Source organism: Chiloscyllium plagiosum, unplaced genomic scaffold (genome assembly GCF_037043375.1).
Source record: "Chiloscyllium plagiosum isolate Xiang-an unplaced genomic scaffold, Cpla_swu_hap1 HiC_scaffold_5, whole genome shotgun sequence".
Lineage (NCBI taxonomy): Eukaryota > Metazoa > Chordata > Chondrichthyes > Orectolobiformes > Hemiscylliidae > Chiloscyllium > Chiloscyllium plagiosum.
The window spans coordinates 46,767,457-46,794,929 of record NW_028270143.1 but is presented as its reverse complement, the minus strand read 5'-3'; the positions used below and the strand labels follow the sequence as shown (position 1 = coordinate 46,794,929).

The 27,473-nt window shown below is 45.0% G+C and overlaps 1 protein-coding gene across 5 annotated transcripts in view; it reads left to right on the top strand.

The window, feature by feature from the left end:
* asb4 (ankyrin repeat and SOCS box containing 4) overlaps positions 1-27,473 on the top strand; it is a 139,909-nt gene that overhangs the window by 5,624 nt on the left and 106,812 nt on the right. For all 5 annotated transcript variants that reach the window (XM_087987138.1, XM_087987137.1, XM_043689912.2 and 2 more), the window contains one exon: positions 4,600-5,090. In XM_087987138.1, the coding sequence (XP_087843264.1) occupies positions 4,600-5,090 (491 nt within the window). The remainder of the gene's footprint in view (positions 1-4,599; positions 5,091-27,473) is intronic.

Here is a 27,473-nt window from a genome sequence, read left to right as displayed (position 1 = left end):
CTGCCATTTCTGCCAATTACACAATCAGGCGCCACCACCAGAGATAAATATTTCCTCCCCACCACTATCTGCATTCTGCAGAGCCCATTCTCTCCGTGACTTCCTAGATAGGTCCACGCACCATGCCAACTCAACCTCCACACCCAGCACTTTCCCTTGTCACCACAAGAGTTGTAAAACCTGCACCCACACCTCCCCCCTCACCTCTGTCCACGACCCTAAAGGACCTTTTCACATCAGGCAGAGATGTTCCTGCACATCCATCCACCTCATCTACTGTGCCTGTTGCTCTTGATGTGGTCTCCCCTACATCAGAGAGGCAGGACTCTAACTCGTGGAGTGTGTCAGGGAACATTTCTGGGAAACACACACCAAACTATCCCACCACCCTGTGGCTGGCCACTTCCACTCCACCAAAGACATGCAAGTCCTGGGCCTCCTCAACCACCAAATCCAAGCACCGGACGACTAGAGGAAGAACGCCTCATCTTCCAGGTTGGGACCCTCTAACCACACAGGATAAACATCGCCTTCACTTGTTTACAAACCTCCCCTCCTCCCACCTCATCCCAGATCCAATCCTCCAATTTGGCACTTCTCTCTTGACCTGTTCTACCTGTCCATCTTCCTTCTCACCTATCTGCTCCACCCTCCCTACCGACCTATCACAATTACCCCCCTGCATCCTCCTATTGCCTTCCCAGCTAGCTTACCCCCAGCCTCACCCCCACCCTTCTATTTATCTCTCAGCCCCCTTCCTCACAGTGGATGAACTGTTCAACCTCCTTGTGGGAGCACGAGGCAGCGCCGATACAGTCATCGATGTAGCAGAGGAAAAGGTGGGGGATGGTGCCAATATAGCTTCAACCAACACCTTCCACCCCGACCTCAAATTTACCTGGACCGTCTCAGACTCCTCCCTCCCCTTCCTAGACCTTTCCATTTCTATCTCGGGCGATCGAATCAACACGGACATTTACTATAAACCGACTGACTCCCACAGCTACCTAGACTACACCTCTTCCCATCCTGCTCCCTGTAAAAATGCCATCTCATATTCCCAATTCCTTGGTCTCCGCCCCATCTGCTCCCATGAGGACCAGTTCCAATACCGTACAACCCAGATGGCCTCCTTCTTTAAAGACCGCAATTTCCCCCCAGACGTAATCTACGATGCTCTCCACCGCATCTCCTCCACTTCCCACTCCTCCGCCCTTGAGCCCCGACCCTCCAATCGCCACCAGGACAGAACCCCACTGGTCCTCACCTACCACCCCACCAACCTCCATCCGTCATCATTTCCACCACCTCCAAATGGACCCCACCACCAGGGATATATTTCCCTTCCCTCCCCATCAGCATTCCGAAAAGACCACTCCCTCCGTGACTCCCTCATCAGGTCCATACACCCCACCAACCCAACCTCCACTCCCGGCACCTTCCCCTGCAACAGCAAGAAATGCAAAACTTGCGCCCACACCTCCCCCCTTACTTCCCTCCAAGGCCCCAAGGGATCCTTCCATATCCGCCACAAATTCACCTGCACCTCCACACACATCATTTACTGCATCCGCTGCACCCGAGGTGGCCTCCTCTATATTGGGGAGACAGGCCGCCTACTTGCGGAACATTTCAGAGAACTCCTCTGGGACACCCGCACCAACCAACCCAACCACCCTGTGGCTCAACACTTCAACTCCCCCTCCCACTCCACCAAGGACATGCAGGTCCTTGGACTCCTCCATCGCCAGACCATAGCAGACGACGGCTGGAGGAAGAGCGCCTCATCTTCCACCTAGGAACCCTCCAACCACAAGGGATGATCTCTGATTTCTCCAGTTTCCTCATTTCCCCTCCCCCCACCTTGTCTCAGTCCCAACCCTCGAACTCAGCCCCACCTTCCTAACCTGCAATCTTCTTCCTGACCTCTCCGCCCCTACCCCCACTCCGGCCTATCACCCTCACCTTAACCTCCTTCCACCTATCGCATTTCCAACACCCCTTCCCCAAGTCCCTCCTCCCTACCTTTTATCTTAGCCTGCTTGGCACACTTTCCTCATTCCTGAAGAAGGGCTCATGCCCGAAATGTCGATTCTCCTGCTCCTTGGATGCTGCCTGATCTGCTGCGCTTTTCCAGCAACACATTTTTAGCTCTGATCTCCAGCATCTGCAGTCCTCACTTCCTCCTCGTGCTTTTCCAGCACCTCACTTTTCAATAGTGACATGGGTGGTGTATGATATTGGCCAAGGGTGGGTTAGCCTGTGGAGGAGTAGCCAGCTTTGGTTGTAGTTGGACTAAACGCACTATGAAACTAGCCATTGGGAAAACTTAACATGGAAACCAGAGCAGGTTCTTGATGGGTTCAATTCTCCACTTGCTCCCAAATACTTGTTTGTTGGACACCAGACACCAGCACAGAGGCATGGTGGCACAGTGGCAAGCTCTGCTGCCTCACATTGCTAGAAACTAGGGTTCGATTCCTATCATGGATGACTATCTGATTGCATGTTCTCCCCTTACCTGCATGGGTTTCTGCAGGGTGCTTTGGTTTGGTCCCATAATGCAAAGATGTACAGATTAAATGGACTTGCCAATACTGTACTCTTCAGGGATGTGTAGGCTTGGTGAGTTAGCCTAGTAAGAATAAAATGGGCAGGGTTGTGGCAATTGAGTGAGATGCTCTTTGGAGGATTAGTTCAGCCAAGATGGACCAAATGGCCTCCTTCTGCACTGTAGGAATCAATAAAATCTATGAAAATGGAAGTAGAAAGTCCACAAGTCTGAGCAGCCAGAATACTTAAAGCAACATTTTTACAAGCACTGCAGAACAATGACTGTAAAACCCTGAACAAAATCCAAGGGAAGAAGAAGATACCATTTTTGAAGTGGAAGATGAAATTATGATTTTGGTATCTTATAAACAAGGCACCATTCATCAGACTAAAACCTAATTAAAATAAAAAGGTGAACTGCGTGTGCTATGTAAGTCAAGGTCCATCAAGTTACAAGTCTGTACTTAATAGTAAAATATCAACTAATGAGAACATGATGTCAAAAATTCCAAATTTAATTTTAGATAGATATTTCAACAATTATTAACTGTTACATAAAGTATTCATATTTGTTTAAATGTTCAAAAAAGTGCTGACCTACAAATTTAATGGATTCCGATTTTAAACTGAGACTGAGGTAAGTATTACGAGACATGAAAGTGGGAGGTTCAGCTATTACTGTTGGTGCAGGTAGAGGGATTTCCCAAGTGAGTGCAGAGGGAGGTAGAGTTAGTGTTGTTGCAAATTAAGCTGGGTGAAGGCTAGTAGGGGAGTTATTGCAAGAAATGAGTCTTGGTGAAAGCTGAAAGGTAGGTACAGTAGCAGAGAAAGAGTGTTTGTGCAGTACCTGAGAGAAGATGGTGAAACTTAGGCTGAAAACTTGAAAAGGATGTTGACCTTCTTCTTTCAGTACTGGGCATTCCTCCAGATGGCTGGGACTGGATGACAAACTTGCGCTAGGCTGGCACGGAATGGTGTCATAACCCCCACAGCTGATCCTGAAGGAAGACAAAGTCCCACCTGTGTACCTGGATACCAAGTTGTCCGGTGGATCTCCAGGACCATACCCAGAGCATGAGGTGCTGATGTCCCTCTATCTGCAATGTCTGTGCAAATGTCAGGAACTTGCAGGGCACCTTCAGATGGTCAGTACTTGTCTGGGTGCGCAACGAGTTTACAAAGTGGTGCCAGAAATGTTAGTTAATTCCAGAATATCCATTAAATGGTGAATTGGTCCAGGAATAGCGCATAGTAATCGGACATTGTATTCATCATTAGGCAGCAACAACAGTTGTGGTGGTTGGTTTGGTAACATTCAATAAGGAAGCTCACTCCGTTTTACGGTGAGAATACATCACTGCACCAAACCTGACATGACATTCACTAACCCCCCCAAAAAATGTTTCAGTTCTCTATCAGAACTGAGAAAGTTAAAGATCAGTCCAGATGTAAAATGCATGTCAAAAGAGGAATTCCTTAAAATGTTTAAAGATTCCGAATAAATAAAACTAGTCTAATGTAGTAAGCTAAGCGAAGATAGCAGATTATAAAAGAAATTAATAGAGTATATAAAAGGAAAATGCATACACGTAAACCACCAGGATACACTTAACCAATATAAATTCTTCAGGAAGGTGCTAGTTCTGATGGAATGGGAAAATCACTGCTCCTGTCTCTGGATTAACCAGCCAGCATGGCCTTCCCAACAGAAAACAGAACTCAAGGAATTTAAATATGCAAACATTAGAAATCTGAAACCGAAACAAATACATGGGAAATATGTAGCAGATCTGTAGCAACCAAAAAGAAAAGGGACAGACTAACACTTCCATGTTTTTGAAGAATTTTACCTGAAACATTGAACTGTCACCATCTGACCTTATAACTGCTGGTTGATACAATCTGTTTTTCCAGCAGCCCTGTCTTAATTCAAGTTATTATATTTATTTGCTCAAACTTGATTTCTTTTTCTGTTGAACCAGTCAGAGTATTTTCATGAATTAGTCTGGAGCTATGTGGCTGTGTCTCACCCTTCCCTTTTAACAGGTGCCAACCTGAATCTACAGGCTAACAATGATTATCAAGATACTCCACTGCACACAGCCGCACGCTTTGGTGTACCTGAACTCGTGGCCCTTTACGTCAACCATGGAGCAGATGTTGATAGTCTTAATGTCTATAATGAAACACCACTTATTACAGCAATTTACTGGGCTTTAAACATGAAGGAACAACAATATAGCACAGACCATCATCTGATCTGTAGAATGCTTATAGACTATGGAGCTTCTGTGAATGCTCGAGATCGGGATTACAAATCTCCACTTCATAAAGCAGCATGGAATTGTGACCATCTGCTCCTGAAAATGTTGTTAGAATCAGGCGCCCATATTGGGTCAATGGATGTCAATGGCTGTGCCTCTCTACAGTACCTCCTGAAGGTCACAGGAGTGCGTCCTGCAGCACAACCAGAGAAATGCTATCAACTGCTGCTAAACCATGGAGCTGCAAGGGTTTACCCTCCGCAGTTTCACAAGGTAAGAATGCAAAATCAGATTTAGACAATAATATTTTCAACCTATTATTGATTGTTGCATACTATTTCCAGAAATTGGTGTTTGAAATATTTACATGCAGAACACCTCATGTATGCTCATCCTTTGTCTTCCATTTATTACCAAGTCTATTTCAAACCAGCTTCTCCTCTGTTAAAATAACTAATTAAAGATCCTTCTTCAGTGCCAAGAAGTCACAAATATTCCTGTCATTTCCAAGCGGCAGTTCCTTCTTTAGGTTTTGATTTTTTCTTCATCAGCTGAAGGAAAATTAAGAGAAAAAGCGCTGTTTACACTTTTAACATTAGAATTCTACAATAAATACCATATATACTGGTGTAAAAGTTGAATTTTGTTTACACTATTTTATCAGATTAAATTTATGGGGTCGAATATTATATAGATAGTACTTTTGAAGGGCTGAAATTCGTGCTACATTCCAAACTATCGCATTGTAAGCAGAAGCCCAATGGATCTCGAAACAAATAAAGAAAGAAAACACAACAAATTACGGTAATTACCAGATAAAGACAATAAAAACAAAAATTAATTAATAAGCTTTTGTTTATACATACAAAAAGTGAAGTAGAAATATAATATGGCTTTAAATTATAATTGTATGCTGCATCTTAAATGAAACATATCAACTACAAACGTTCATTAAAATCCTGCTAAATCATACTGTTCGACATCTTCAGCACCGAATAAAGATTCTCCATCCACCTTCATCCATCCAGCCTTGTGGGTGTATGTGGAAGACAATTTCTTGTGGAAATTCCTCATTTGCCAAAATTTTTCACTTAAAACAGCCATCAGCTTTAACTTACTGCCCTCAGCCATACAAGCGTTTCTCATGGCCAGTGGTTTTCACCAATATTGCTTTTTCTCCTTTTTGGTTCACAGTTCGATTCTCCAGCATGTCATTTCATCCATGTTTCCAATCCATGATAACTTGTAGCCTTCCTTCTGCTGATTTCTGATAACATACTGGTGAAGCTGTAATATCTTATCTTCTAGTTCAGCAAGCAGCTTTAATTCTCTGCTGAAGTACTAAGTCATGCCTTCTCAAGAACCTCGTGCACCATCCATTTTAAGGCACTTACCTTAAAATCCAAAATTCCATTCCTTTTTGATTTGTGTCGTGCATGAATTTGGATGGCTTCACGACTAACACATTTTCCATTGTGACGATTTTTAAGTACCCACTCAGCAACATTTTTCTCCAGTTGTGGCCACTTGCTTGGGTTACCTCTATTGGCACACTTTTGTTTTGGCATTGTTTGAAGGTGGTTCTATATTTTTCTCCAGTCTCTCACAGGTTTCTCTGAATCACAAAATCCTCTTGCTGCTGCACAGTTATCCGTCTTCTCTCCAACTTCAATAACTTTCAGTTTAAAAGCTGCTGTATATTTTTTGTTTCATCTGGATGGCATTTTTACACAAAGTGATTAAGAAATTTCAAAACCTGAACTAGGTACATGACTGCATTCGACGAATAACATGGTAACTGAGCTCAGCTGAGCTGCACACAAAGGGAGGTTATCACCTGACTCTGATCTTAAACCTTCATGCCAAATTGGTATGAATTGTACATCAAAACACATAATAGCACAAAAAATTCCTCATCATGATATTTATGTACCAGATTATACCTTAACTCACAAATGTTGATCTGTTATCTGTGAAGAACTAGGGTCGATGTTTCCACGAGATATAAGGAGAATGCCAGATTTTTCGGCCAAAAATAGGGGGTCAACTTTTACATGAGATCAACTTTTACTCAAGTATATATTCAGTGCACCTAAGATTTGGAAAGCTACCTGGTCCAGATGGAATGAATTCTAGGTTGCGAAATGAAACAATAACAGAATAAGTAGATATACTGATCACAATCGATTGGATATAGGAATAGTGTCAAAGGTTTCCAAGAATGTGAATGCTATACCACAACTCAAGAAGGAGGAGAGGTATGAGCAAAGAAACTACAGGCAAATCAGCTTAACATCAGGAAATCATGGAAAATTATCTTGATTGAATGATAAGGGAAACATGGAAAGTTGATTGTGGTAGTACAGTAGATGTATATATGGATTTATGGAAGATATTGTATTAATGACACTCTGAGGCTTGTGAATACAATGTAAGTCCATGGAATTAAGGTAAAAGTGGCAGTATAGATACAAATTAGGCTCAATGACAGGGAACAAAGAGTAATGGTATTGAATGTTTTTCAGATTTGAAGATAGTTTGTAATGCTATTATTAAAAGTCAGTTTTGGTTCCTTGCACTTTTGTTTATAAGCAATCTTCATCCAGGTGTAGGAGCAGCATTATGAAGTTTATACAAAATTTGTCAAAGTACCAAATAGTGCTGAACGTTGTTATAGACTCCAGGATAAGATGATGAAATGTAAAAAAAAATGATAGATGGAGTTCAAAGCAGAGAAATGTGAAATGTCCAGTGGGAGGACCTCGTACATTAGACAGTACGTCATTAATTGCAAAATATGGTATCCTGGAAGACATTGGTAATGATTTATAAAAATCCCTGGTAGGATGCAGGTGGTTACTTAAGTTTGCAATAAGAGGATATGCTTCTGTGCATATATGTCTGTTGCCATATTTAAAGTCCAGTCACGTGCAATTTTAAATACTCGGAGTCAGGAACTGGCCAGCATGCTGTGGTGCTAGAACATAGAACATAGAACAATACAGCACAGAACAGGCCCTTCGGCCCACGAACATTTGTCCTAGCTTAAGCACCCATCCATGTACCTATCCAATTGCTGCTTAAAGGTCATCAATGATTCTGACTCTGCCACTCCCTCAGGCAGCGCATTCCATGCCCCCACCACTCTCTGGGTAAAGAACCTACCCCTGACATCCCCCCTATACCTTCCACCCTTCACCTTAAATTTATGTCCCCTTGTAACACTCTGACTGTCTACTCTATCTATTCCCCTGATCATCTTATAAACCTCTATCAAGTCACCCCTCATCCTTCGCCGTTCCAATGAGAAAAGACCTAGCACTCTCAACCTATCCTCGTATGACCTATTCTCCATTCCAGGCAACATCCTGGTAAATCTCCTCTGCACCCTCTCCAAAGCTTCCACATCTTTCTTAAAATGAGGTGACCAGAACTGCACAAAGTACTCCAAATGTGGCCTTACCAAGGTCCTATACAGCTGCAACATCACCTCACGACTCTTGAATTCAATCCCTCTGCTAATGAACGCTAATATGCCATAGGCCTTCTTACAAGTTCTATCCACCTGAGTGGCAACTTTCAAAGATCTATGAACATAGACCCCAAGATCCCTCTGCTCCTCCACCTTACTAAGAACCCTACTGTTAACCCTGTATTCCGCATTCTTATTTGTCCTTCCAAAATGGACAACCTCACACTTGACAGGGTTGAACTCCATCTGCCACTCCTCAGCCCAGCTCTGCATCATATCTAAGTCCCTTTGCAGCCGACAACAGCCCTCCTCACTATCCACAACTCCACCAACCTTCGTATCGTCTGCAAATTTACTGACCCACCCTTCGACTCCCTCTTCCAAGTCATTAATAAAAATTACAAACAGCAGAGGACCCAGAACTGATTCCTGCGGAACTCCACTTGTAACTGGGCTCCTTGCTGAATATTTACCATCTACCACCACTCTCTGACTTCGACCGGTTAGCCAGTTCTCTATCCAACTGGCCAAATTTCCCACTATCCCATGCCTCCTGACTTTCCGCATAAGCCTACCATTTGGAACCTTATCAAATGCCTTACTCAAATCCATGTACACTACATCCACTGCTCTACCCTCATCCACATGCTTGGTCACCTCCTCAAAGAATTCAATAAGACTTGTAAGGCAAGACCTACCCCTCACAAATCCGTGCTGGCTGTCCCTAATCAAGCAGTGTCTTTCCAGATACTCATAAATCCTATCCCTCAGTACCCTTTCCATTACTTTGCCTACCACCGAAGTAAGACTAACTGGCCAGTAAGTCCCAGGATGATCCCTATTCCCTTTTTTGAACAGGGGCACAACATTCGCCACTCTCCAGTCCCCTGGCACCACCCCCATTGACAGTGAAGACGAAAAGATCATTGCCAACGGTTCTGCAATTTCCTCTCTTGCTTCCCACATAATCCTAGGATATATCCCGTCAGGCCCGGGGGATTTGTCTATCCTCAAGTTTTTCAAAATGCCCAACATATCTTCCTTCCTAACAAGTATCTCCTCTAGCTTACCAGTCTGTTTCATACTCTCCTCTTCAACAATACGGTCCCTCTCATTTGTAAATACTGAAGAAAAGTACTCATTCAAGACCTCTCCTATCTCTTCCGACTCAATACACAGTCTCCCACTACTGTCCTTGATTGGACCTACTCTCGTTCTCGTCATTCTCATATTTCTCACATACGCATAAAAGGCCTTGGGGTTTTCCTTGATCCTACCCACCAAAGATTTTTCATGCCCTCTCTTAGCTCTCCTAATCCCTTTCTTCAGCTCCCTCTTGGCAATCCTGTCACCCTCCAAAGCTCTGTCTGAACCTTGTTTCCCCAACCTTATGTACGCCTCCTTCTTCCTCCTTACAAGACATTCAACTTCCCTCGTCAACCAAGGTTCCCTCACACAACCATCTCTTTTCTGCCTGACAGGCACATACATATCAAGGACACGTCGTATCTGTTCCTTGAAAAAGTTCCACATTTCAACGACATCCTTCTCTGACAGCCTGTGCTCCCAATTTATGCTCCTCAGATCCTGTCTTGCAGCATCGTATTTACCCTTCCCCCAATTGTAAAACCTACCCTGTTACACGCACCTATCTCTCTCCATAACCAAGGTGAAAGTCATAGAATTGTGGTCACCATCACCAAAATGCTCACGCACTAACAAGCCCATCACTTGTCCCGGTTCGTTACCAAGTACCAAATCCAATATGGCCTCCCCTCTGGTCGGACAATCTACATACTGAGTTAGAAAAGCTTCCTGGACACACTGCACAAACACCGCCCCGTCCAATCTACTTGATCTAAAGAGCTTTCAATCAATATTTGGGAAGTTGAAATCGCCCATGACTACTACCCTGTGGCTTCTGCACCTTTCCAAAATCTGTTTCCCAATCTGTTTCTCCACATCTCTGCTGCTATTGGGGGGCCCATAGTAAACACCCAACAAGGTGACTGCTCCTTTCCTATTTCTGACTTCAGCCCATACTACCTCCAAAGGCAGATCCCTCTCGAACTGCCTTTCTGCAGCCGTTATACCATTTCTAATTAGCTACGCCACCCCCCCTCCTTTTTTACCACCCCCCCCCCAATCTTACTAAAACATCTGTAACCAGGAACCTCCAACAACCATTCCTGTCCCTCTTTTATCCATGTTTCCGTGATGGCCACAACATCGTAGTCCCAAGTACCAATCCATGCCTTAAGTTCACCCACCTTATTTCTGATACTCCTTGCGTTGAAGTATACACACTTGAGCCCATCTCTGTGTCCGCAAGTATTCCCTGTCAGTGCTACCTTCTCCACAGCCTCCCTACATTCTTGGACATCCTGAAAAACAGCTAACCTACTTGCTGGACTACAAGTCCGGATCCCATCCCCCTGCCAAGTTAGTTTAAACCCCCCCCGAAGAGTGCTAGCAAACCTACCTCTCAGGATATTGGTGCCCTTCTGGTTCAGGTGCAACCCGTCCTGCTTGTACAGGTCCCACCTTCCCCAGAATGTAGTCCAATTGTCCAAATACCTGAAGCCCTCCCTCCTACACCATCCTTGCAGCCATGTGTTCAACTGCACTCTCTCCCTATTCCTTGCCTCACTGTCACGTGGCACCGGCAACAACCCAAAAATGACGACTCTGTCCATCCTAGCTTTTAGCTTCCAGCCTAACTCCCTGAGCTCCTGAATGACCTCCCCACCCCTCTTCCTACCTATATCGTTGGTGCCAATGTGCACCACAACTTCTGGCTGCACACCCTCCCCCTTAAGGATTCTGAAGACACGGTCCGAGACGTCTCGGACTCTGACACCCGGGAGGCAGCAAACCATCCGAAAGTCTCGCCCATGTCCACAGAACCACCTGTCTGTCCCTCTAACTATAGAGTCTCCTATAACTACTGCTCTCCACCTCTCCCCCTTTCCCTTCTGGGTCTCAGAGCCGGACCTCGTGCCAGAGACCTGGTCACTGCAGCTTACCCCTGCTAGGCCGTCCCCCCCAACAGTATCCAAAGCGGTATACTTATTGTTGAGGGGAACAACAACAGGGGATCCCTGCACTGCCTGCTTCCTCCCCTGCCCACCTCTAATTTTTACCCAGCTACCTCTGTTCTCTGGCGTAACTATGTCCTTGTAGCTTCTATCTATCACCCTCCCAGCCTCTCGAATAATCCTCAGTTCATCCAACTCCAGCTCCAGTTCCCTAACGCGGTGCTCAACAGTTCTCAGGGAAGAAATGGTCCCCACTTCTGAGACAGGGATCTGGAGGTATTGATAGGTGGAGTGGTGGAGAGGAGAGCAAATTTGTCTCAGGGAACTGCCACAACAGGCCATGCCACGAGACACAGCCAACGTGGAGACAGATTGCAGCATGGGCTGGTACTGTGTCCCAGATGAAAGAGGATGTCTAGCAATGCAGGAAGAATCCTCTTCACTCCACTCGGGGCAAATGCCACCATCATCTCTCTGTAATCTCACAACCACAGGGCCAACATTCGCTCTCATTCTGCCAATGAACACACATCTCACCCAGACCTGTGAACTATAATACTCACTATTGCTTGCATTGTGTTCGCTCAACAGATCTCATCCACCTCATCCTCTCAAATTACCAACCCTTCCACCCCTCTTTTGCTTTCTCCTCCCTCACTCGGGACAGCTTACCAACTCTCCTGCTAATGCATTAACACCAGTTAGTTTGTCACTCATTTCCATCAAACTCTGCAATAATCTTTGCTGGGGCACTTTAGTAAATGCCTTCTTAGTACAGTATGTACATTGGTTCCACTTAATCCACCGCATGTTACTTCCACAAAAAAATTTAAATGATTTTCCCTTTACAAAGCCATGTTGACTCTGCTTGATTACCTTGAACCTACCATGGTTCTAACTTCCTCCCAATGGCAGAGGTGAAGCTATTTGGCCTGTACTTTCATATCACTCCCTTTTTGAATAAAGGAGTTACATTTGCTATAATCCAAACTTTCCTCAAATTTAGTGAGCTTTGGAAATTTTAAACCAATACACCATCTAGCTCACTGGCCACTTCTTTTAAGATATTAGGGTGAAGTCCTTTAGGATCTAGGAACTTATCAGCTACCAGTACCAACAGTTTACCACTTCTCTGGTAATTGTAAATTTCCTGAGTTCCTCCCTTCCTTCCATTACCTGATTTATAGCTGCTTCTAGGATTTCATATGTATCTTTTGTTATGAAGACTGATCCAATATACCGACTCAATTCAATCTTCCATCTCTTCATTTCCATTATTAACTCACCAGACTCACTTCCTATGAGATGAAAAGTTCACTTTGTTAACTCCTTTCTTTCTTAATTTATTGTTAAAAGTCTTATTATCTGTTTTAATATTTTGTGCTAGCTTTCCTCATACTTCGATTTTCTCTGCTTAGTAAAATTTTTACTTATTCCTTATTTTTTTTATGTGCCCTCCTATCTATCTTTGGACGATAATGTGCTTTTTCTTTAAATTTGATGCTATCTTGAACATTTCTAGAAAACCATAAATGGTGGGTCCATTCTTTGGCATTTTTCTTACTCATTAGATTGTATCTATTTTATACTTTCTGAAATATCCTCTTAATCTAATTTCTAATTTGCTTCAGCCAACCCAGCTTTCATGCTCTCATAAGTGCCCTTATTAACTTGTTTAAAAATAGTTTTGGACCCATTCCTTTCATACTCAAGCTATTGTTGCTACCATAAGACCATAAGACATAGGAGTGGAAGCAAGGCCATTCGACCCATTGAGTCCACTCCGCCATTTAATGGGCATTTTGATTCCACTTACCCGCACTCTCTGTGGCCCTTAATTCCTTGCAGATCAAGAGTTTATCAATCTTAATGACACCCAATGTTCCAGCCTCCACTGCGCTCCGTGACAATGAATTCTACAGGCCCACCACTCTCTGGCTGAAGAAATGTCTCCTCATTTCCATTCTAAATTGACCCCTCTAATTTTAAAGTGGTGCCAATGGGGCCTAGTCTCCCCACCTATCACAAACAACTTCCCAGTGTCCATCCTTTCTAAGTCATGCATTGTCTTATAAGTTTCTATTAGATCTCCCCTCAACGTTCTAAACTCTAATGAATACAATCCCAGGATCCTCGGCCGGTCATCATATGTCAGGCTAATCTTTCCAGGGATCATCCGTGTGAATCTCCGCTGGACACGCACCAGTGCCAGTATGTCCATCCTGAGGAGTGAGGCCCAAAATTGGACACAGTATTCTAAATGGGGCCTAACTAGAGCTTTATAAAGTCTCAGAAGCACATCACTGTTTTTATATTCCAACTCTCTTGAGATAAATGACAACATTACATTTGCTTTCTTAATCATGGACTCAACCTGCAAATCAACCTTCAGAGAATCCTGAACTAGCATTCCCAGATCCCTTTGTACTTTGGCTTTATGAATTTTCTCACCGTTTAAAAAATAGTCCATGCCTCTATTCTTTTTTCCAAAGTGCAAGACCTTGCACTTGCTCACATCGAATTTCATCAGCCAATTCCTGGACCACTCTCCTAAACTGTCTAAATCTTTCTGCAGCCTCCCCACCTCCTCAGTACTACCTTCCTGTCCATCTAACTTCATATCATCAGTCTCCTTCTCCAGAATGCCCCCAGTCCCTTCATCCCGATCATTAATATATAAAGTGAACAGCTGGGACCCCAACACTGTACCCTGCGGGTTGCCACTTGTTACTAGCTGCCATTCCAAAAAAGAAGCATTTATCCCAACTCTCTGCCTTCTGTCAGACAGCCAATCCTCAATCCATGCCAGTAGCTCACCTCAAACATCATGGGCCCTCACCTTACTCAGCAGCCTCCTGTGAGGCACCTTATCAAAGGCCTTTTGGAACTCCAGGTAGATAGCATCCACTGAGTTTCCCTGGTCCAACCTACTTGTTACCTCTTCAAAGAATTCTAATTGGTTTGTCAGGCATGACCTCTCCTTACTAAATCCATGCTGACTTGTTCTAGTATGACCCTGCACTTCCAAGAATTTAGAAATTTCATCCTTAATATTGGATTCTAGAATTTTACCTACAACCAAGATCAGGCTAATCGGCCTATAATTTTCCATCTTTTGTCTTGATCCTTTCTTGAACAAGGGGGTTACAACAGCGATTTTCCAATCATCTGGGACTTTCCCTGACTCCAGTGATTTTTGAAAGATCACAGTCAGTGCTTCTGCTATATCCTCAGCCACCTCTCTCAGAACTCTAGGATGTAGCCCATCAGGGCCAAGAGATTTATCTATTTTTAGACCCTTTAACATTTCTAGCACTTTCTCTTTTGTAATGGCTACCATATTCAACTCTGCCCCCTGTCTCTCCTTAATTGTTAGGATATTATTCATGTCTTCCACTGTGAAGACTGATGCAAAGTACTTATTAAGTTCTTCAGCTATTTCCTTATGTCCCAGCACTAGCCTTCCTGCATCAATTTGGAGCAGCCCAATGTCTGCTTTCGCCTCTTGTTTGTTTCTTATGTATTGAAAGAAACTTTTACTATCATTCCTAACATACTGGCTAGCCTACCTTCATATTTGATCCTCTCCTTCCTTATTTCTCTCTTAGTTATCATCTGTTTGTTTTTGTAGTCTTCCCAATCTACTTCCAGTCAATTTTTGTCAGTTCCTCTCTCATGCCCTTGTAACTACCTTTATTTAACTGTAACACCATTACATCCAATTTGCCTTCTCGCTTTCAAACTGCAGACTGAAATCTACATATTATGATTGCTGCCTCCTTAGTGTTCCCTTACTTTAAGATCTTTTATAAAATCTGGCTCATTACATGGCACTAAGTCCAGAATAGCCTGCCCCCTTGTGGACTCCATCACAAGCTGTTCCAAAAGGCCATCCTGAAAGTATTCCATGAATTCCCTTTCTTTGGATCCACCAGCAACCTTATTCACAAAGTCCATTTGCAAATTGAAGACCCCACGATCACTGTGACCTTGCCTTTCTGACATGTCCTATCAATTTTCCCTATATCTTGCATCCCTGGTCCTGACCACTGTTAGGAGGTCTGTACATAACTCCCATTATGGTCTTTTTGCCTTTGTGGTTCCTCAACTCCACCCACACAGACTCCACATCATCTCACCCTATGTCATTCAGTGCCATAGATTAAATCTCATTCTTAACTAACAAGGCCACCCCGCCCCCTCTATCCACGTCCCTGTCTTTTCGATAAGTTGTAAATCTTTGGATGTTTAACTGCCCGTCCTGAACCCCCTGCAACCACGTCTCTGTGATGCCTACCACAATGATTTGTGCCGTTAATTCATCTGCTTTGTTACGAATACTACGAGCATTCAGATAAAGAGCCTTCATGCTAATTTTCTTATCCTCACGATTTCCAGCATCTCTAGTAATATGTCCTAAGTTATCATTCCTTTTTGCTTCATTCCTAGCCTGCCTTGAACTTAAACCCTGCAAGGTACCAGGGGCACTTTCATTATGAGTTTGTTAATTAATTCTATCTTGTTGCATTATACCAGGCCTAATATAGACTGCTCACTGGTCAATTCCAGGACATGCTGTTCTAAGAACTGTCCAATCACATCCTATGATGTCCTCATCTAGCTATCTTGGCCCATCTGACTTTTCCAATTGATCCCATGATTATCACTGTGTCTTTAAGCTCCACTCTACCCCATCCCTTTGCCCGAGGTATTGTGTCCTGCAGATTAAGCCACCACCAGTTGTGTCTCTCTCATGAGCAAACAGCTTTATGTCCTCTGGGACTATGACAACTATACTTACTTACTGTTTGGTTACTGTGAGACATCCTATACACCATTCCTACAAGTGACTTTTAGGTGGTAGGCCTTTTATCATCTCTCATCTCTCACCCAAATCGTTCCACATCCTGGTTTCCATAACTTAGGGCATCCTTCTCTCTTGTGCTAACATCATTATTAATTAACAAAACCATCCTTCCATAATTTGTTAGCTTCCTGCCATTCCTAATTGAAATATTGCCTTCAGATTCAGTTGCCAATGTTGCAGCCATGTTTCTAGAATGGATATCAGATCAAACCTATTTATTTCTATTTGCATGCTCTGTTCATCTGTTTCGAATGCTACATGCATTCAAATACTGACCCTTTAGATTTAATCTTTTTTCAAATTTCAATAATATCCATTGGCTAACTCTTAAATTTTCACTCGCTTTCCATCCTATCACAATAGGTTGCTCATTTCCTGTATGAAAACCGTATTCTTTTGTGTCTCCTCTTTGGTTTCCCATATGGTCCCAAATTTGATCTCTTGCCCTGAATATTTAGTTTAAGGCCTTTTCTAATTCCCTCGTTATGTGGCTTGCAAGAACATTGGTCTCAGCACATTCAGCGACATCCAGTTTCCCCAGTACTGGTGCCATTTCCCTACAAAGTAGAACCCACTTCTTCCATTGCAGTCCCTGAGCCAAGGCATTCATCTGTTGAAGCTGATGTGTCCAGTGCCAGTCTGCATGGCTTCCCTTTCATACCTCACCTAGAGTCACACTCTCCAGTCCCTGGACACTGATCAAATCAGATGACTCAATCCTAAAAAAGGTGCAATTATCTAATAATACAAAGAAAGAGTCTAGCAGCTTTCCCCAGACCTGATGCTACTCAGTGTTGATCAATCCCCCAGGACTGAGTGAGGGCCATGCACCAGATTGATTTGGCTAACTAACCACAGACTAAGCCCCCAGACAGACAACAACACTCCAACTGACCTACCTGTAATCCCTGGTGTCCTTGCACCTGACCTGCAGGATTGACCATGCTCAAACCTGGATTGCAAGGCCACACATCTGAAGACTCGAGTGGGGGCCACATGCCTGACTGATTGTAGCGAATGCCCTGTTGGGTTATCGGATGAGATCCTTAGTTGATTGTGGTGGTCACCCTTGACTAATTGTAGCTAATGCCCTGTTGGGTTCTCAGAAAAGGGTTACTAGGAACAGAATACAGCCCCTCAAAGGTCAGCATGGCGACCTTTGTGTGAAGCCACAGAAAATGGGGGAGATACTAAATGAGTATTTTGCATCAGTATTTACTGTGGAAAAGGATATGGAAGATATAGAAAGTAGCAAAATAGATGGTGACACCTTCCAAAATGTGCATATTACAGAGGAGGAAGTGCTGGATGTCTTGAAAAGCATAAAGGTGGATAAATCCCCAGGACTTGATCAGGTATACCTTAGAACTCTGTGGGAAGCTAGGGAAGTGATTGCTGGGCCTCTTGCTGAGGCCCCCCGCCGGTCTCCCGCCCCCCCGCCGGTCTCCATCACCATGTCCAACTCCGCCCCCACGCCGACCTCTGTCCCCGCCCCCTGGCCTAACCCCGCCCCCACATCCAGCTCCAGTCCCACACCAGGTCCTAGCTCCCCGCCCTGCCGTGTGTTCACCATCCCTCCAGACTTGCCCCTCTCTGAGGATGAAAGATCAGTCCTCAGCAGAGGTCTCACCTTCGTTCCCACACGTTCTCGGGTCAATGAATTCAATACACGGAGTGACACCGAACAATTCTTCCGCCGCCTTCGCCTCCGTGCCTTCTTCTTCAATCAAGACTCTCGCCCACCCTCTGACGACCCCTTCTCCCACCTCCAACACACCCCGTCCACCTGGACACCCCGTGCTGGCCTCCTACCTGCCCTCGACCTCTTCATAGCAAACTGCCGCCGCGATATTAACCGCTACCTGAACTCCCCCACCCCTCCCACCCACTCCAACCTCTCACCCTCGGAACGCGCAGCCCTCCACTCCCTCCGTTCCAACCCCAACCTCACCATCAAACCAGCTGACAAGTAGTAGTTTGGCGCACTGACCTTTACACCGCTGAGGCCAAACGCCAGCTCGCAGATACCTCCTCCTACCGTCCCCTTGACCATGATCCCACACCCCACCACCAAACCATCATCTCCCAGACCATCCATAACCTCATCACCTCAGGGGACCTCCCATCCACCGCCTCCAACCTCATAGTCCCACAACCCCGCACCGCCTGTTTCTACCTCCTGCCCAAAATCCACAAACCTGACTGCCCCGGACGACCCATCGTCTCAGCCTGCTCCTGCCCAACCGAACTCATCTCGGCATACCTCGACACGGTCCTGTCCCCATTAGTCCAAGAACTCCCCACCTACGTTCGTGACACCACCCACGCCCTCCACCTCCTCCAGGATTTCCGCTTCCCCGGTCCCCAACGCCTCATCTTCACCATGGACATCCAGTCCCTGTACACCTCCATCCCCCATCACGAAGGACTCAAAGCACTCCGCTTCTTCCTTCCCCACCGTACCACCCAGTACCCTTCCACCGACACCCTCCTTCGACTGACCGAACTGGTCCTCACCCTGAACAACTTTTCTTTCCAATCCTCCCACTTTCTCCAAACAAAAGGAGTAGACATGGGCACCCGCATGGGCCCCAGCTATGCCTGCCTCTTCGTAGGGTATGTGGAACAATCCATCTTCCGCAACTACACTGGCCCCACCCCCCATCTTTTCCTTCGCTACATTGATGACTGTATCGGCGCTACCTCGTGCTCCCAAGAGGAGGTTGAACAGTTCATCCACTACACTAACACCTTCCACCCCAACCTCAAATTCACCTGGACAGTCTCGGACTCCTCCCTCCCCTTCCTAGACCTTTCTGTTTCTATCTCAGGCGACCGAATCAACACGGACATCTACTACAAACCAACCGACTCCCACAGCTACCTGGACTACACCTCCTCCCATCCTGCCCCCTGTAAAAGCGCCATCCCATTCTCCCAATTCCTTCGTCTCCGCCGCATCTGCTCCCAGGAGGACCAGTTCAAAATACGTACAACACAGATGGCCTCCTTCTTCAAGGACCGCAATTTCCCCCCCGACGTGGTCGACGGTGCCCTCCACCGCATCTCCTCCACTTCCCGCTCCTCCGCCCTTGAGCCCCGCCCCTCCAACCGCCACCAGGACAGAACCCCACTGGTCCTCACCTACCACCCCACCAATCTCCATGTACAGCGCATCATCCGCTGTCACTTCCGCCACCTCCAAACAGACCCCAGCACCAAGGATATATTTCCCTCCCCTCCCCTATCAGCTTTCCGTAGAGACCACTCCCTCCGCGACTCCCTTGTCAGATCCACACCCCCCACCGACCCAACCTCCACTCCCGGCACCTTCCCTTGCAACCGCAGGAGGTGCAACACTTGCGCCCACACCTCCCCCCTCACTTCTCTCCAAGGCCCCAAAGGAAACTTCCATATCCGCCACAGATTCACCTGCACCTCCACCCACATCATCTACTGCATCCGCTGCAGCCGGTGTGGCCTCCTCTATATTGGGGAGACAGGCCGCCTACTTGCGGAGCGATTCAGAGAGCACCTCTGGGCCACCCGGACGAACCAACCCAACCAACCTGTAGCACAGCATTTCAACTCCCCCTCCCACTCCACCGAGGATATGCAGGTCATTGGACTCATCCACCGCCAAACCACAACAACCCGACGGTCGGAGGAGGAGCGTCTTATCTTCCGACTGGGAACCCTCCAACCGCAGGGGATGAACTTGGACTTCACCAGTTTCTTCATCCCCCCTCCCCCCACCTTGTCTCAGACGGATCCCTCCAGCCCGGCACCGCCTTCCTGACCTGCAGTCTTCTTCTTGACCTCTCCGCCTCCATCCTACTCCGACCTATCACCCTCACCTTGACCTCTTTCTACCTATCACATTTCCAACGCCCCTCCTCCAAGTCCCTCCTCCCTACCTTTTATCTTCTCCTGCTGAACACTCTCCGCTCATTCCTGAAGAAGGGCCTGTGCCCGAAACGTCGAATCTCCTGTTCCCTGGATGCTGCCTGACCTGCTGTGCTGTTCCAGCAATAAAGTTTCAACTTTGATCTCCAGCATCTGCAAACCTCACTTTCTCCTCTTGCTGAGATATTTGTATCATCGATAGTCACAGGTGAGGTGCCGGAAGACTGGAGGTTGGCTAACGCGGTGTCACTCTTTAAGTAGTAAGGACAAGCCAGGGAACTATAGACCAGTGAGCCTGACATCAGTGGTGGGCAAGTTGTTGGAGGGAATCCTGAGGGACAGGGTGTACATGTATTTGGAAAGGCAAGGACTGATTAGGGATGGTCAACATGACTTTGTGCGTGGGAAATCATGTCTCATGAACTTGATTGAGTTTTTTGAAGAAGTAACAAAGAAGATTGATGAGGGCAGAGTGGTAGATGTGATCTATATGGACTCCAGTAAGGCGTTCGACAAGGTTCCCCATGGGAGACTAGTTAGCAAGGTTAGATATCACGGAATATAGGGAGAACTAGCCATTTGGATACAGAACTGGCTCAAAGGTAGAAGACAGAGGGTGGTGGCGGTGGGTTGATTTTCAGCCTGGAGAACTGTGACCAGTGGAGTGCCACAAGGATCGGTGCTGCATCCTCTACTTTTTGTCATTTATATAAATGATTTGGATGCAAGCATAAGAGGTATAGTTAGTAAGTTTGCAGATGACACCAAAATTGGAGGTGTAGTGGACAGCGAAGAGGGTTACCTCAGATTACAACAGGATCTTGATCAGATGGGCCAATGGGCGACAAGTGGCAGATGGAGTTTAATTCAGATATATGTGAAGTGCTGCATTTTGGGAAAGCAAATCTTAGCAGGACTTATACACTTAATGGTAAGATCCTAAGGAGTGTTGCTGAACAAAGAGACCTTGGAGTGTAAGTTCATAGCTCCTTGAAAGTGGAGTCGCAGATAGATAGGATAGTGAAGAAGGTGTTTGGTATGCTTTCCTTTATTGGTCAGAGTATTGAGTACAGGAGTTGGGAGGTCATGTTGCAGCTGTACAGGACATTGGTTAGGCCACTATTGGAATATTGCGTGTAATTCTGGCCTCCTTCCTATCGGAAAGATGTTGTGAAACTTGAAAGTGTTCGGAAAAGATTTACAAGGAAGTTGCCAAGGTTGGAGGATTTGAGCTATAGGGAGAGGCTGAACAGGCTGGGGCTGTTTTCCCTGGAACGTCGCAGGCTGAGGGGTGACCTTATCGAGGTTTACAAAATTATGAGGGACATGGATAGGATAAATAGGCAAAGTCTTTTCCCTGGGGTCGGGGAATCCCGAACTAGAGAGCATAGATTTAGGGTGAGAGGAGAAAGATATAAAAGAGACCTAAGGGGCAACTTTTTCATGCAGAGGGTGGCACGTGTATGGAATGAGCTGCCAGAGGATGTGGTGGAGGCTGGTACAATTGCAACATTTAAGAGGCATTTGGATGGGTATATGAATAGGAAGGGTTTGGAGGGATATGGGCCATGTGCTGGCAGATGGGACTAGATTTGGTTGGGATATCTGTTCAGCATGGACAGGTTGGACGGAAGGGTCTGTTTCCATGCTGTACATCTCTATGACTCTATGACTCTATGTGCTCCTTGGCTGATTGTGGTGGTCACCCTTGACTGATTGAAGTTCTACTTCACCCCACCATGGACTGCTCCCTTTGACATTTATGCTTCGCCATTTGCTCCAAGTGCATGTTGTGTTTTCGCTACATAAAATGCCGACTCGTGCTGATGTTGACATAGCACAGTGCTAGACAGTGACATGTAACTACTGACTGATAGATTGACTGCTCAATATTCCCCACTCTCATGAGCAGCTGCTGGTTGGCAGACTGTAACCGAACCCTAAACAGCCTGTAATGTGATGTGATCCTGATAGAGACTGGCAACCCATACGTCAGTGCTGAGTCAACGCATGTGAAGAAAACAATGTGAATTGGACAGAGGCTGGAGCCTCCAGCTGAAGTGAGAGAAGCTAAGAGTCAAGCTGCATGAGTCAATGACAGAACAGCAACATCTTCTGTAATGAATGAGGTGCTTGTCTGTTCTTGCCTGCAAAGTACGCAAAGCAAAGGTGCCCTGATTCCAAAGTAAAGTGTTAAAAGACTGAAGTGGTGTCTGAGCTGGTCTGAGAGCGGGCATGATGATGTAGTGAGGGTGGCCTTTTGTTAATGTCAACTTGCCTGGATGAAGGGTTGAGAAGGATAGTGGTCGAGAGCATGGAGGGACATTGTTCTGAGGAAGAAGGTTCATGATGATCGAGTAAAGAAGGTCACTGCTCTCATTTACATATTGGGAATTTGCACTGAATTGTTTCTTAGTGGATGGGAGAAGAATTGAAAATGGCATATAAATAAGGCTTCAATGAAAATGCAACTGCATGGAATTAATGTAGTTGCCAGATAGTGGCAAGATTCTAAAGTTACCATTTAAGCCTTGTAGGTAAATCAGGAAAAGTTTTCTTCATGTCAAGATTCTGATTTTTTTTCATTCCCTTGGCTTTGTCCTCACCAGTTGACCTGTAGCAGATCCATCTGTCCTTGCCTATATTGATAGGAGTCACTGATGCACAATCCTTTGGAGAAGATATTTCATCTTCACATTGATGGTACCCTCCATCATATTGTGTAGTACTAACACCATGTGAATGGGTAGATCTGCAATACATCTGGCAAGGGCTCTCTGAGATTAGAGGATAGAATAACTAAATTAAAGAGCTGGAATGCTAAGATCGGTATTCAGTATAATTGTAAGCAAACAAAATAGGAATCAGTTAACAGTCACTCTTAGATAAGGCAGAGACAGAGATACAGCAAGCAGTTTAGGGATAGTATAGCCTGAGAGTAGCCTTCAGCTGGACTAAACATCAGTAGCTAGAATCCATAGAGAGAGATCAACTCAGGTATGTAACCATGGAGATGGATCAGTCTATCATGTCAGCTTAAACATGATGGCAGCTAGGAAAATTTCAATTCTGTCAGGGGAGTTAGAGACCAAAATGAATGAGGTTAAAAGCAGAAGTTGACAAAATAAAAATATCAGAAGAGCTACTTAGGTCGGAGCTGTACTGAAGCCTGTGGGTGGCAGCCCTGGTTAAGACATTGACTTTACCTGTAGCAGTTTGAGAATGCAGAGACCAATAGAAAGGCTTACATTGGGAAATGTGGAAGGATCGTTCCAATGAAGTGTATGCTTCCGGTTTGCATGCCAAGTTCCAGAAGTATCAGGTACTGTATGCAAATAGACCGATAACCAATGATGATCTTATGAGATGGGGGTCAAAGAAACCGCTGCAGATTTTGAGTCCATCCTAAAAGTATTTAACACATATTTCAGCTCAAAAAACCTTGTAACTGAGTGAGTGTGATTTCACCAAAGGTGTCAGAGGCAAGGGGAATCAATCAACCCCTGTACAGAGGTTCATCCCCAAGAAGAGAAAGATTATCCGGGGAGGGATTAGACAGCTATGGCTGAAAAAGGAACTCAGATAATCTATCAAAGAAAAAGTGAGATCCTATAAAGTGGCCAAGAGCACTGGGAAATCAGAAGATTGGGAAGGCTACAAAAACAAACAGAGGATAACAAAGAGAGAAATAAGGAAGGAGAGGATCAAATATGAAGGTAGGCTAGCCAGTAATATTAGAAATGATAGTAAAGGTTTCTTTCAATACATAAGAAACAAACGACAGGCAAGAGTAGACATTGGGCCACTTCAAACTGATGCTGGAAGCCTAGTGATGGGAGATAAGGAAATAGCAGGAGAACTTAATAAGTACTTTGCATCAGTCTTCACAGTGGAAGACAAGAGTAATATCTCAACAATTAAAGGGAGTCAGGGGGCTGAGTTGAGTATGGTTGCCATTACAGAAGAGAAAGTGCTAGAAAAGCTAAATGGTCTTAAAATTGATAAATCTCCTGGCCCCGATTGACTACATCCTAGAGTTCCGAGGGAGGTGGCTGAGGAAATAGCGGAGGCGTTGGTTGAGATCTTTCAAAAGTCACTGGAGTCAGGGAAAGTCCCGGATGATTGGAAGATCGCTGTTGTAACCCCCTTGTTCAAGAAAGGATCAAGCCAAAAGATGGAAAATTGTAGGTCAATTAGCCTAACCTTGGTGTTGGTAAAATTCTAGAATCCATCATTAAGGATGAGGTTTCTAAATTCTTGGAAGATCAGGGTCGGATTAGAACAAGTCAACATGGATTTAGTAAGGGGAGGTCGTGCCTGACAAACCTGTTGGAGTTCTTTGAAGAGGTGACAAGTAGGTTAGACTGGGGAAACCCAGTGGATGTGGTCTACCTAGACATCCAAAAGGCCTTTGATAAGGTGCCACACGGGAGGCTGCTGAGCAAGGTGAGGGCCCATGGTGTTCGAGGTGAGCTACTGGTATGGATTGAGGATTGGCTGTCTGACAGAAGGCAGAGAGTTGGGATAAAAGGTTCTTTTTCGGAATGGTAGCCGGTGACAAGCGATGTCCCGCAGGGTTCAGTGTTGGGGCCGCAGCTGTTCACATTATATATTAATGATCTGGATGAAGGGACTGGGGGCATTCTAGCGAAGTTTGCCAATGATACAAAGTTAGGTGGACAGGCAGGTAGTACTGAGGACGTGGGGAGACTGCAGAAGGATCTAGACAGTTTGGAGGAGTGGTCCAGGAAGTGGCTGATGGAGTTCAATGTGAGCAAGTGCGAGGTCTTGCACTTTGGAAAAAAGAATACAAGCATGGACTACTTTCTAAACGGTGAGAAAATTCGTAAAGCCAAAGTACAGAGGGATCTGGGAGTGCTAGTTGAGGATTCTCTCAAGGTAAACATGCAGGTTGAGTCCGTGATTAAGAAAGCGAATGCAATGTTGTCAATTATCTCAAGAGGGTTGGAATATAAAAGCACTGTTGTGCTACTGGGACTTTATCAAGCTCTGGTTAGGCCCCATTTGGAGTACTGTGTCCAGTTTTGGTCCCCACACCTCAGGAAGGACATACTGGCACTGGAGCGTGTCCAGCGGAGATTCACACGGATGATCCCTGGAATGGTAGGTCTAAAATATGAGGAATGGCTGAGGATCCTGGGATTGTATTCATTGGAGTTTAGAAGATTAAGGGGAGATCTAATAGAAACTTACAAGATAATACATGGCTTGGAGAGGGTGGACGCTAGGAAATTGTTTCCGTTAGGCAAGGAGACTAGGACCCGTGGACACAGCCTTAGAATTAGAGGGGGTAAATTCAGAACAGAAATTTCTTCAGCCAGAGAGTGGTGGGCCTGTGGAATTCATTGCCGCAGAGTGCAGTGGAGGCTGGGACGCTAAATGTCTTCAAGGCAGAAATTGATAAATTCTTGATGTTACAAGGAATTAAGGGCTACGGGGAGAATGCGGGTAAGTGGAGTTGAAATGTCCATCAGCCATGATTGAATGGCAGAGTGGACTCAATGGGCCGAATGGCCTTACTTCCGCTCCTATGTCTTATGGTCTTATGGTCTTAAATCATTTCTAATAAATATTTATGGGTTAGGGTGGGTTATTTGTTGTGGATATTGAGCTCTAAAATATGAACTTATTTGTGATTGGGTCATCATTAGGTTCCCACAATGAGTAGTTATCAAATTTCTTACAGTCGAGAGTGTGGTGCTGGAAAAGCACAGCCGATCGGGCAGCATCCAAGGAGCAGGAAAATCAACGTTACGACATAAGCCTTTCATCAGGAATGAGGCTTGTGGGTCGGGCTGAGAGATAAATGAGAGGGGTATGGGGTTGGGGGGGGAGGTAGCTGGAAAAGCGATTGCTGGATGAAGGTGAGGGTGAAGGTAATAGGTCAGAGAGGGCAGTGATGGACGGGTCCGGAGGGTGATGCTGAGTTGGAGGCTTGGGACTGGGATAATGTGAGGGGAAGGGAAATGAGGAAGCTGTTGAAATCCACATTTATCCCGTGTGGTTGCAGGGTCCCAAGGGAGAATATGAGAATATGAAATCTTCAGCTGACACAATATGATTCTACAACAGTCTAGATTAGAGTGATGCTGGAAAAGCAGGTCAGGCAGCATCCGAGGAGCAGGAAAATCGACGTTTTGGGCAAAAGCCCTTCATCAGGAATAGAGCAATCTACATACCCGTGATAATGTCACTGACAGCTAATGCACTGTCTGGGCTAAGTTGATCATGCTGACTTAGAGCGTTTACCCCTTCTGAAGAGTTGAAACATTTTCATCAGCCATAATAAATTCTCTAGCAGCTTCTGAGAAGAGATTACAGGAAATTTGAGAAGCTCAGAAGGCAGATGTAGAATGCACATACCTCTGGAGGCACTGTCTGGACAGTTGGTCCAAATATAGCCCAACTAAAATTCCTTTACACTAACATGAACAAAGCAAACATTCCTGATATTCATGATATTCACGTTTTCAGTCACAGTTCGACAACTGCAAAATCTATGAGGGAAGAAATTTTTTGTAGACTTCACTGACAACACTTAGGAATAACCATGTGTCGAGCACATGCACAGCAGTCTGTATGGTGGCCAGACATTCTAAAAGAAAGAGGAATTCCTTTTCCACTGTCATACATGTGCAATGGATAGTTAGTCATAAATGGAGCCCTCATTATTTTCTCATCTCCTTAACAGGTCTTGGAAAGTGTTGATACTAGACTTATATAATGTTCAAGGGAAAGCACACTTGATAGAAATGGATTACTATTCCAAGTGGATAGAGGTTACTAGTTTGCACACAACCACAGATAAGACAGTAATCACAGCACTGAAGAAAATCTTTTGTATATATGAGTTTCCAGATGAAATTGTTTCAGACAACAGTTGACAATTCATGAATGGTGTTTTTTATAATTCACAGCAGAATCAGGAATAAATCATATCATGATTTCTCCTCTTTATCTGTGGGCTATTGGAGAAGCCGAAAAAGCGATAAAAACTAAGGTGTTAGAAACAATGATTTGAATTTAGTTTTACTGAATGGATTTTTACTGGCAGAAGTTTTGATGGGTAATAGATTGAGAACAGAAATTCCATTACTATAGCAAAATCCTAAAACCAATTATCACAACTCAAGAACACAAATAAGGGAGAGAAATTGAGAACAACTGCAAAATGAAACAAATTTATTGAATTCCAGGCACAGAGTGTACTATATCAGTTTGGTAGCAGGCCAAAAGGTTTTGATAAGTGATAGGAAATGAGAAGTTGCAATTCTCCGAAAGTGTACAGCCATGATCTTACATTGTTCAAAGGCGAGCTCAAAGATTCAGAAGAAACAGAAACGCATTGTTTT